The sequence below is a fragment of the Nelumbo lutea genome, chromosome 7 (assembly GCF_056320005.1).
Source record: "Nelumbo lutea isolate HS-2025 chromosome 7, American lotus-T2T, whole genome shotgun sequence".
In the NCBI taxonomy this organism is placed as follows: Eukaryota; Viridiplantae; Streptophyta; class Magnoliopsida; order Proteales; family Nelumbonaceae; genus Nelumbo; species Nelumbo lutea.
Window position 1 is genome coordinate 38,442,657 of NC_142690.1, and position 12,592 is coordinate 38,455,248.

General features: G+C 38.8%; 1 protein-coding gene across 2 annotated transcripts in view; it reads left to right on the forward strand.

Annotated features, from left to right (window-relative positions):
• LOC148846140 (alpha amino-terminal protein methyltransferase) overlaps window positions 1-8,476 on the forward strand; it is a 43,756-nt gene extending 35,280 nt beyond the window's left edge. For both annotated transcript variants that reach the window (XM_088953781.1, XM_088953782.1), the window contains 2 exons: window positions 730-827; window positions 8,147-8,476. In XM_088953781.1, coding sequence (XP_088809907.1) covers window positions 730-827; window positions 8,147-8,263 — 215 coding nt within the window. In that variant the 3' untranslated portion in view covers window positions 8,264-8,476. The remainder of the gene's footprint in view (window positions 1-729; window positions 828-8,146) is intronic.
• The last annotated feature ends 4,116 nt before the right edge of the window (window positions 8,477-12,592 follow it).

The following is a 12,592-nucleotide window of genomic DNA, read 5'->3' on the forward strand; positions in this document are numbered from 1 at the left end:
TAGTTTACTGATTTTTTCTTTTCTTTGTTCCTTTTACAAATCACAATGAGCGTGTGCACAACTAGGAGAATTGGTGAGCTGGTCACACCACGTCAGCCCTATTAGTTGTAAAAGGGTCATATGGGTCATACAAGTATCCTTTCCTACGCCCACACATCTGATATACGGGAAGTTGCTGGCTTTCGCACAGGATAGCTGAATTTTTCATGCTTTATATTAACAAAAATGTGACTTCTGCATTATTTGTGCTTTACTGTGGACTTTCATAAGTCTATGCTCTTATAGATGGAACAATAAAAGTAAATAAATAAAACAAATTTTATGGGAATTTTTTAAACATATTCAAAGTAATGTGAAAGCTAATGTCTCAGTCTCACTGCTGATTTTATTTTGGACATTTATCCCTATAGCTTCCCCATCCCCACCCACCCATTAAAGGGGAACTAGACATAATATAGAAGATGTTTTGGATGTATTGCTGTTATTTTCAACCATTAAAATATAATAAATTTTAGCTCATCTTTCCTGTTGGAGTTATGAATGAAAAACTAAAATAAGAGAAGGAAATTAACAAAAATTCTACTAGATATAGCTATTTTAACCCAGTTTTGGGGTTTTCTGAACTGAAACATTCTGTAAAACATTAAAAAGAAAACCAGAAAAAAGGAAATCATCTTCTGAGCTGTTGAAAACCCATAATTATTTTGACTAATGAACACACTTTTGCAGGATTTGTGTTGGACAAGGATGACAAAAGCATTACGAGATCTGACTTATACTTCAAGGAACTTTTCAACCAATGTGGTCTGCATCTCTACAAATCAAAGGTTAATATTTCAATGGGCCATTGAACCGTGGTCTATGTTCTCTATTCTTTTATCCATTTATTGACAAGTAAATCCTAACGAAAAGGCAAGAGAATGATGGAACGGTGCAAAGTCTATGTGATCTAAGGAGAATCAATTTCTTACTTAGCCTTGAAGCTTTTAAAAATATCATAGCATAGATCCTAGAAATGCCAAAGGTTATAGGTCCATATCCAATCCACCTCTCCCAAGACCCCAGATGGCTGGGATTAGTATTGGGTAATGACCTTTAGATGTTGAAAATGATGTGTTATTCAATTAGCCTGGCCTTTCTTATATACCACTTGAAAGAAGAAGAAGAACTGTTTATTGTATTACAGGTTTGAAGAGAGAGAGAGAGAGAGAGAGAGAGAGAGAGGAGAAAAGAAAGAAGGGGTTCAGTGGTGAATGATCTGCTGCCCCATACACTCCTTTATTTGTAGCTTTTAGGATCCTTACAAGAATAGGAAATATACAAAAATTAGAAACAATAAGGCCAGCTGGCCCAACTTAATAGAAATTAGAAACTTCTAATAACAGAAATTAGAAACTAAAGAAATTAGAATTACTAAAAAGAAATTAGAAACTACTAATAAAAGAAATTAGAAACAACTAGGTGTGGGCATGAAACCACACACACTAGAGCCTGAGTGTGGATATGGAACCCCACACTCATGGCTAGCCAACTATTTCTTCACTCCCCCTCAAGTTGGGAGGAGATATTTGTCATGCCCAACTTGCGTAGATCTGTCTCCAATTTGCCTTTTGTGACTGCTTTGGTGAAGAGATCAACTAACTGCATGTCTGAGGCAATGTAAGGAAGGCATACTTCTTGAGATGCAATTCGCTCTTGGATAAAATGTCAGTCAACCTCGATATGCTTAGTCTTGTCATGTTGTATTGGGTTGTGGGCAATACTAATTGCAACTTGATTATCACGTAACCAACCTCCAACTCATTAAGTAAGGATCTCAACAATAACACTTCTGCAACACCATTGGCCATGGATCTGTATTTCGCTTCTGCATTGGAGCGAGCAATAACATTTTGTTTCTTGCTTCTCTAGGAAACGGGATTTCCCCCCACAATTGCACAATATCCAGAGGTGGACTTCCTATCATCAACACATCCAGCCCAATTCGCATCTGTATAAACTTCTATTTTCATATGACCATTATTCTTGTAGAGTATACCTCTCCCTCGACATCTCTTTAAGTAGGCAAGGATCCTTTCTACTGCAAGGAGATGGGTGGTCCTAGGAGAATGCATGTATTGATTGATAACACTGACAGCATAAGAAATATCTGGTCGGGTTAGACAGAGATAAAGAAGTTTCTCAACCAGCCTTTGGTACATAGCCCTGTCCTCAAGGAGTTCTCCACTTTCTACACTTATCTTATGGTTAGGCTCAATGGGAGTATCGGCGTTTCACTCCTAATTTGTCAGTTTCTTCCAATAAGTCTAGAACATACCTCCTTTGGGAGATGAAAATGCCATGCTTAGATCGAGCTACCTTAATTCCTAGGAAATAGTGTAACTTTCCTAGGTCTTTTACTTCAAATTCTTTATGAAGGTGTTGTTTAAGGGTTTCAATTTCACTAGTGTCACTTCTTGTTATCACAATGTCATTTGCATAGACTGCAAGTAGAGTCAGGGAATGACCTGTCTTCTTAAAGAAGAGGGTGTGATCTGATTGAGCCTGTATGTATCTGAATTTGTCCAAAGCTAGTCTAAACCTATCAAACCAAGCTCTCGGGGATTGTTTCAGCCTGTACAAGACCTTTTTCAAAAGGCAAACTTTCTTTCCTGCTTCTCTACTATAAAAACTAGGGGGTAACTCCATGTATACTTCCTCTTGCAAGTCTCTAGTGAGGAAGGCATTCTTAACATCCAATTGAAATAGTGGCCATGAGAAGTTTGCAGCAATGGATAAAAGAACTTTGATAGTGTTCATTTTTGCAATAAGTGCAAAGGTTTTTATATAGTCTATGCCATAAGTGTGTGTGAATCCCTTTGCAACCAATGTGGCCTTATACCTCTTTATAGTACCATCAGCATTTTATTTCACAGTAAACACTCATTTGTATCCAACAGGTTTCTTCCCTTCAGACTAGTTAATTAGTTCCTATGTGTTCTTAACAAGAGCATCCCATAGTTTTCAAGGTGCCAAGGCGAGGCTGGGCGTTAGGGCTAAGGGTGGCAACGAGCCGAGTTTTTCACGAGCTGCTCGAGCTCAGCTCGGCTCGGATTCAACTTAGCTCGAGCTCGAGCCTACTAGAGCTTGGCTAAGGCTCGCGAGTCGGTTGGAATATATATTATATATATTTGATATTTAATATATAATATATAATAAAAATATTATAATTATTAATTATTATAGTTCTTAATTTTTTAAATATATAATAAAAAAATTTATATATAATTTTTATTTTTATAAAATATTTTTTCTAAATATTTTTATAAAATATAGGTCGAACTGAGCCGAGCTCTAGCTTATAAACTCTTGACTCAAGCCAAGCTCGAGCTTGAGCCTTGTAGAATAGTCTTTGAGCCAAGCTCGAGCCTGGTACTATTCAGGTCGGCTCGGCTCGAATCCACCCCTAGTTAGGGGGCACCTTGTCGCCTAGTCTCCTAGGCGACGGATTTTGTTATATAGAAAACATAGATCCTAGGGTAGGTCCCTAGGTACCATAGCCATATTTCCTTAATAATTATTCATAAGAAAAGTATAGAGTTCATGTTAAAGTATAGAAAATATGTTGATTAGACAAGATTTTAAGTTCTTCCTTACATATTGGTTCACGTTTTAAAGTCTAAGGATTCAATACAGCATTTAGCAATGTTTGTATTGATTACATTCTATCAAATAAGAAAATAATAAAAACAAATTAGTATATAACACACAAAATGAATATTTTAGTTTAATTGTGCCTATTTTAAAATTATAATGTTAAAAAATAAAGAATAAAAAAGTATTTTACAATACATAGTACAAAGCTGCTTGGTGATTAGGCAAGGAAAGCCTAGGCACCGGCCTAGACGTAGCCTTGACAACTATCAAAAGAGCTTCTTGCACTTTTCTGGGTATAGGAATAGAAGAAATAGATGCCAAGTAAGAGCTGTAGGATTCTGAGAGACAATTATAGGAAAGGAACTTGGAGATGCAATGGGCAGTGAATGAGGTGCAATGGCACTTCCCTTTGCGAATAGCAATTGGAAGATCAAGGTCATCTGTTGGTGAAGGCTGAACCTTTGTAACAATGGGATCAACAGTGGGAGCAGTAGTGTATGGATTTGGAGTTGTAAAAGATGTTGGGACTGGCCTGAATTGCTGTTGAGTATGAGAATCAACCTGCCTCCACCACTTTCTGTAATATACCCCCAACTCCATGCATTTTTGATAATCTTCTTCGCAACTCTTCCCCTCAGTAACCGGGACAGGTAAAGGAACTCTTGGATCAAAAACTGAAATCCCTTCTTCATTATTCTCCCCCTGAGGAGAAGCCTTATAATAGTAGGGCATATCCTCAAAGAAGGTGACATCCATGGACACAAAGCGCTTCCCTGAAATTGGCTCATAATAGCAATATCTCTTTTGATTTTGTGCATACCCAAGGAAAATACACTTAGTGGCTTTGGGATCACCTGGAAAGATGAGGTCCAAGGATTTGAACAAAGCAAGTACACCCAAAAGTTTTGAGGGGAATAGTGAATAGGTCCTTATCTGAATATAGAAGACTGAACGGGGTTTGTATGTTTAGGACCCATGAAGGAACCCTGTTAATGAGGTATATGGCTGTACGGATTGCATCTCCCTAGAAGCGTATGGGAACATTGGATTTGAGCATGATGCTTCTATCTACCTCTAAAATATGTTTGTTTTTTCTCTCAGCAACCCTGTTTTGCTGAGGTGTGCGATGACAGGTGCTCTAATGAATGATCCCATGATAAAGGAGATAGGATGCCAAAGGTTTTGCAAAGTATTCATTGGAATTATCAGATTTAAGAATCTTGATCTTGATTTCAAATTGAGTTAGGATCATCTGATGAAAAGCTTGGGTCAGAGGGGGACCTCATCTTGAGAGTGCATAAGGTAGACCTATGAAAAACGAGTATAGTCATCAACAAATAATAAGAAATATTTGTAGCCCCCCATGGTGGGAGTATGGTAGGGCCCCCAAACATCGGTATGCACAATGTCAAAAGGAAGGTTGCTTTTTTTATTACTTAAAGGATAAGATGATCTACTATGTTTTGCAAGTTCACAACACTCAGATTTTAACCCAGACTCTTTAAAGTTTGGAAAAACTCTTTAAAGACCCAAAAGATAAATGACCTAAGCGGTTGTACCAAAGTATATTCTTACTACAAGACTAAGAAACAAACAATTTCCCTGCTTCACTCTGCTCCCCTTGTGAATGTTCCAACAGATAGATTTCATTCATCTCACGACCAATCCCAATCACCTTCTTCGTTTCCAGATCCTGAAAAATACACTGATCAGGGAAAAAAGTTGTCAAATAGTTTTGATTTTTAGTAATACTACTAACTAAAAGTAAGTTAGCACTAAACTTGGGAACATGCAAAGCTGAGGATAGGGTGATGGTATCTGATAATCTGATGTTTCCCTTGCCAGAAATTGGTATTAGAGAGCCATCAACAATAAAAATTTTCTCTCTCCCAGAGGATAAACAATAGGTGCTAAATAGAGTAGATATGCTAGTCATATGATCTGAAGCACCTAAATCTATTACCCAGAAAGGTCTAGTATTACCTGGGACAGAAGCATGACAAGCAATAGCTATTGTACCTGTATAAGCAAGGGCTGAAGTAGGCTGTTGAGCTGATGTAGGCTGAGTTGAATTATTAAATTCATTTTCTTACTGAGTCAGAGCAGCTCGGACTGCAGCTAGGGTATCTAGAGGAGTGCCTCTTGTGCCTGATGAAGTTGTACTATCAGTGTTGACAGCCATATATATATACATATATTTGATAATTAGTGTTGACAGCCATATTAGCATTCCCTTTATTATTTTTGAGCTTTGCTGGAATTAGATGAGGGTGCAACTTCCAACAGGTGTCCTTAGTATGTTTAGGTTTCTTGCAGTGTTCACATACTAAGTGCTAACTGCTACCAAGGCTGATTTGGAGGGTTGTTGCTGCAACATAACCTTTCTCCTAGTTTCTTCACTATGCACTAGGGAATAGGCTTGTGATAAAGTCATGCTATCTCTTGTCAACAACTGTTGTCTCACAATGTCATATTCAGAGTTCAGACTAGCTAGGAACTCAAAAACTCTGCTAGTTTCAACCTGCTTTTTATATGTTTGTGCATCTTTCTGATCTCCCACTCAATTGTTTCAAGATGGTCAATTTCATACCACAGGGATTTTAAGGTTGAAAAGTAAATAGAGACCTGCTTCTCCCCTTGCCTTAGATTTTTAACCTCACATTTTAGCTCATAAGCCCTAGCAACATTAAGAGGCTGAGAGTAAGTTTCCTTCATCACATCCCATATTTCTTTAGCTGTTTTGGCGCACAAATAGTTTTGGTTGATGTGTGGCTGCATAGAGTTGCACAGCCATGTCATCACCAAAAAATTTTCTTGGACCCACTTAGCATAAGTAGGGTCCTCCTTGGAGGGTTCCTTCACATCCCCTAACAAGAAGTTCAATTTTCCTCTACCCCCAATAGCCATCGTGGCTGATCAGGCTCATTCCAAGTAGTTTGATCCATCAAACTTAACAGTTGTAAGCTGAAAGGTGTTTTCAGTCATGTTACCTGAACCACCAGTCCCAAAAACACCTTCCCCTTGGTTCTTGTACTCTATTCTAAGTTAAGAAGAGGCTTTAAACTACTGTGACAAGAAAAAACTGTATTTCAAGGCTGATAACAGCCGACCTAGGACAATGATTTTGCAGTTAGATAACAGTCAACTACTTTCCTGGGATTGATATCAGTCCTGAGATTTTCTATCTGTACCTCTTTGAATGAATAACAAAGTCCTTTTGAGTATCAATCTCAGGAAAATGTACTTTATGAGGAAAAAAGCCAAGAAAAATGATTGCTATATTTCAGACTTCAAACTTGATCAATCGATTACTGTTAGCATCCTAAATCTTGATCAAAGAGCCAAGAAAAAAAAACTGATTGGCACCTCCAATCTTGATCACTCAATTCCTACTTGATTCTTCCTAATTACAAGAAGCTCTCTTCAATCTTAGGACAGTTGCTAAAGCCTTCTTGCAACCTCCAAGAATCAGCCGAAATAAGGATCTTTCTGAGCTTTCAGTCCTAAACAATTCTCATGTGATTGGCTGAATTAAATCCACATGAGAAACCTTAGATCTAAGGCTCCGATACCAACTTGAAAGAAGAAGAATTGTTTAATGTATTACATGTTTGAAGAGAAGAAAAGAGAGAGAGAGAGAGAGAGAGAGAAGAAAGAAGGGGTTCAGTGGTGAATGATCTGCTCCTCCATACACTCCTTTATTTATAGCTTTTAGGATCTTTACAAGAATAGGAAATAAACAAAAATTAGAAACAATAAGGCCAGCTGGCCCAACTTAATAGAAATTAGAACTACTAAAAAGAAATTAGAAACTACTAATAAAAGAAATTAGAAACAACTAGGTGTGGGTACGAAACCACACACACTAGAGCCTGAGTGTGGGTATGGAACCCCACACTCATGACTAACCAACTATTTCTTCAATACCCATTTAGTAAAATTAAGATACTCCTTCCTCCAATTAGGGGTGTCAATTGGACAATCCAGTCCAATATGAGTCCATTACAGATGGACTAGGTCCAATCCAATCCAATCTGGACAATTTTGGACCAGTCCAATTCAATGTCTGGACCATCCAATCTGTTCGGATTGGTTTTAATTTAGATTGGTTCCAACCCTAACCTGGTCCATTGACACCTGTATTCTTATTTTCTATCAATGGACCGAATAATGGTTCTATCCGACCCAATCCAAATTCCAATATAAATCCATCACAGGTGGACCAAGTCCAATCCAATCCAATAAATACTTTGGACCATCAAGTCTGAAGTGGTCCAATTCAGTATGCCTTGTTAGTCCATCCAATCCGTCCATATTGATTTTGATTTGGATGGGGTCCAACCCAAAACCGGTCCATTGACACCCCTACCCCCAATGAACCACATTCTATGACCCACAACTTTTCCCTTAGAAAACTCTAGCTGCTGTTTCTGCAGTAGTTTTGCCATCTGAACCTCTGTTTTGTAATTTTGTTGTCTTTGCTTCTTTTAATATTAATTTTGTTTTTCAGGATCAAAAGGGATTTCCTGAAGAGTTATTTGCCGTGAAGATGTATGCACTAACCAGCAAGCAAAAGAGAGTGACCAGATCCAAAGTACATTCAAACAAACCTGCCATCATCAAGTGAGTCTCACAGATGGAATAGTATCCTAATGCAAACAACTTCCGATTGGAGATCCAATGGGCCTCCCTAGAATACGGTGTTCTCATCTTTTTACCTCCGCCCCAATTTTTGTGTTGTAACAGGCTTGTAATTCTAATACAAAAACATACATTTATAGATATTTGTGCTTGTTTTCTGGTAATACCACAGAAAAGTTGCACAGTTTTCAGTTGGAAAGTGGTTCATAAATTCTCCCTTTAATTTGGTTGCATAAAAAGTAAAGAAGGAAAACAAGGAGAATAGGCTAATTGTCATAAGCGGCGAACTTTACATGCAGGATAATTCTTGGAAGGATATCCCTTCAATGCTAATAAATAATGTGGTACTTCTATTGAAAAATTATCAAATCAAAAAATAAATAAATAAATAAGAGTTTTGTTAGAAACTCACCATACCCATCCAGCCTGGCCTAACCTCTAAATTTTCCGGCTTGGGCGGTCGCATTTCTGTCAAACCCAGCTTGGCCGGGACCAATATCAAGTCAGCACAGAATGCAGTTTGTGCCCAGGACAAACAAGCCTTAGGTCCAATGCCTGGAAATTATTTGATAATATTTTAGTATCTTACATGCATGGTGTAAATACTTGTAGTTTACCATCATTGGGATTACGATGAAAACGTCAAAGGAAAAACCATATGGAGGAATCCCGATCAGGATACTCTTGCAATGGTAAAAAACACTATTAAAATGATGGAAAGCTCATACATCTCCAGTGAGCATTGATAGCCATTTAAGGCCTGCGATGAGCAAAGAACACCTCATGGAACCTGCAATGAACAATGAGCGTTGCCTAAGACTTGCAATGAATATAAAATAACATTGTCAATCAAAGACAAACTCAATACATTAATAGCACTTTGTGATGAATACGAAATGATAATTCATGTTGTAAAGAATGGCGGATAGACCTCGAGACCGGTGATATCTGCAAATGGGAGATTAGCATTCCTTCTGAGCACAGTGAGTTATGATAAGGCATCTCGAAGGCGATTGAACAAATGCCCAAGCACGCCAGTCATATTCAAATCTTGTTCTTAACATGTGACCATATAGGAAAAATCGTAAAGGGATGTAGCTTACACGCACCACACAAGAATCCTTAAGAGAAAGGAAACTGTCTTTGAAAAATCTCACTGGACATGTGAAATCCTAATGGTGTTCCCTTAATAGTCGATATAAAGATAAAGATCCCATTTTTTAATAGGAAATATCTTCATTTAGATCATTTTCCTTACAGCCTTGGGGCCTCTTTTTAAAGAAGGGAACAACTCTCCCCTTTTCTAATAGGAAATGTCTCTCATACACTCCTCTACTTTTCTCCTATTGTCCTCTACAACCATTATTCACCCTCATCTCTTCTCTTCCTTGTCATTCTCTTCGGACCTTCGGAAGCTTGACCAACCACTTATGTTCCATCTATGGAGGCGGCAAAAGTACAATGAATTGTTTTCATTGATTTTCATATCAGCCACTAGCATCTATGGAGTTCTCCATCCTCTGTTTGTTTGCTCTAGAATTCTTCAATTGCAGTTTTGGGGAAAACTTGTCATTGCCGACTCACTATTTAATCCTGTCTCAGATCATCCTTTCCTCTCTATTGAGAGTGGTGGGCATCTTAAGCAAAGAAAAGCGGTTTGTGTTAAGTGCCGCAACTTGTTTACTGATTGGATCAGGGTAATCAATTAGGCTCAAATTAGAACCCATCAACATTGAACAAAATCGCACCCTAGGACGAGATCATCATTGGCATTGAACGAGAGTCACAAGGGTGTCAATGGACCAATTTTGGATTGGACCCCATTCAGTTCAAAATCAATTTAGACGGATTGGATGGACCAATAAGACATATTGGATTGGACCAATCTAGACCAAAATATTTATTAGATTGGAATGGACCCGGTCCATCCATAATAAATTTATATTGGATTAGGTTGGATTAAGCCAATATCTGGTCCATAGATATAAGATAAGAATATAGGTGTTAATGAATCAGATTTTGGTTGAAACCCTTCTAAATCAAAACGAATTTAAAGAGATTGGACAGTCCAAGCATTGAATTGGACTGGTCCAAAATATTTATGAATTGGATTGGACCTGATCCATTTGTAATAGACTTACATTGGACTGGATTGGATTGGACCAAATCCAGTCCAATTGACTCCCCTAATCGCAGGCAAAGAACAATTCCACTTCATGTTACTAGAAGCTCAGTCAAACATGTCGACAATGTCCCAAGATTATGGGATTTAACAGCACAAAGGACCCGTACCCATCTTCATGCGGTTTCCATTCTCTATCGGGGCAAGCGAACCCTTACCAGATCAAGTTCCAATGCACTAGATTCTATTTTCATTCTTCGACTGAAATTTTATCTTTCAGATGCGTGGGTCCAGATAAGAGAAAACCCTATTACTATTTACAACTGAAAAGTTCCATCTTCTTCAATTGGGATTCATAGATGATGTTAAGGTGTTTTTTTTTTATTTGAGTAATTCTTGCTGATATCTAGATATTTTGTTTCCTTGGCGTCAATTCATTGAGTATAATAGAGATTCATTTAATACACCACATTCTATAACTGCCACGTGTTAGACAGTTTTGTATGCCCTTAGCTTCAATCAAAATTGATGTACTTTATGAGTTTATTGTAAATGAATAAAAGTGCATATTTGATTCATGTTCCCTTGGTATGTTTCTGTGTAATACCCTTAAACCGGACACTTATTGAGACTCGTGTTAGTTTAGAATGTTCACAGCCAGTGGGTCGGTTTGGGGAGACCTATCCTGACAAGGCTGACACTGTGGTGCCACCAAGTCGGTTGGGGTGGCTTGTCTCAGCTAACGGGGTGAGACCCTAGGCACATACAATGTGGGATCAATTGAATCTTTGAACTGGACCAGATTTCTAGTATTGCCCTGGACCTTGGAGATTGATGGGCAAAACTGGAAAGTTACACCCGACCCCTAGACTCGATTATGATACTGCACTGGGTGTCGGATCGGGCTATCTTTGATGTATCAATCAGTGAGATCCTTAGCGGGGGTCAAAACCTGGGTATGTTGGGACAATCCGAGAATTCATCTGAGTGGGTGATCATAGTGACAGGATCAGCCCCTTTGTCGGACAAAGGTAATGATCGGGGATGCACTCTCACTGTTGGAAACCAAGATAGCCGACAGCCGATTTCAACCGTTGAGATTTGTTTTGCAAAGTATATTTTATATGAGATATAGAAGTATATATATTGTGGTTTCTAAAATGTTTGCAAAAAGGTTTTAATTCCCGGGATCCATATAAGTGGAGAGTGCAACACTGTTCCTTGCAGCCGAGGGAGAGGTCCTCTCTTGTCGGGCAGTGTATGATCATTAAGGGTTGAGAGGTTAAGTGTAAGACCATTGAGGATAATACCTGATGGGCTAATCTTACATCTGCCCACAGTCCTTGGGTGTTACAAGGTGGCTTGGCCCAGGGACCACTTAGGGTAAGTGTTGGGCCCATAGAGCCCATTCGATGGGTTTCAGGGGGTGCACTGTCTTTAACAGTGTATTCGACCAGGCCTTGTAACAAAGGCTGGGCCGAACCCATGTGGCTGATGTGTAGATCAATGCTTGGGTCCCACGCCATACAAGGAAGCCCAACTGGGCAGCAGTTAGGAAGGTTGAGTGAGCACATAAACTTAATGGGCCTAAAGCCCATTTCGAACTGGGCTATTTATTTAGTTAATTAAAGGGGCGAATTCTGAGATGGATTAGCAGATAGGATAGGGTCTTAATCCTATCCACTCAGACAGTCCAGATCTGAATGTGATTCAGATCTAGAAACCTCCTAATGGAATTAGGAGAAAGCTTATCTAATCTGCAGATAAGATAAGGGTTTATCCTTATCACTAGAAGAGAAGGCTGATCCAAATATGATTTGGATAAGCACCTCCTAATAGGATTAGGAGCTGATCATTTAAGTTAACAAAAGGAAGGAGGGGGCGGCAGCCTTGAGAAGAGATACATCAGATCCTCTTTAGTGCTGAAATCAAGAAGAGAGAATTCTACACCCTGCGAATACTCTCTTGCCGCCTCCCTGTTTTTGTCGCCCTGTTTTTTCCAGTTCGATCTCCAGTTGTGGGAGAAGTCAAGATTGGATCTTGACATCAGTTCTTTGAGAAAGGATTGAAGAGGAAGCTGTGCTCACGTACCATTCTACTGATTCTTGCGAAGGACAGAGTTCTTGGGGAAGAACACTGCTGATTCTGCTCCATCCTGCACTGCGCCATCTTCAGTGGGAGCAGTCTTTGGAT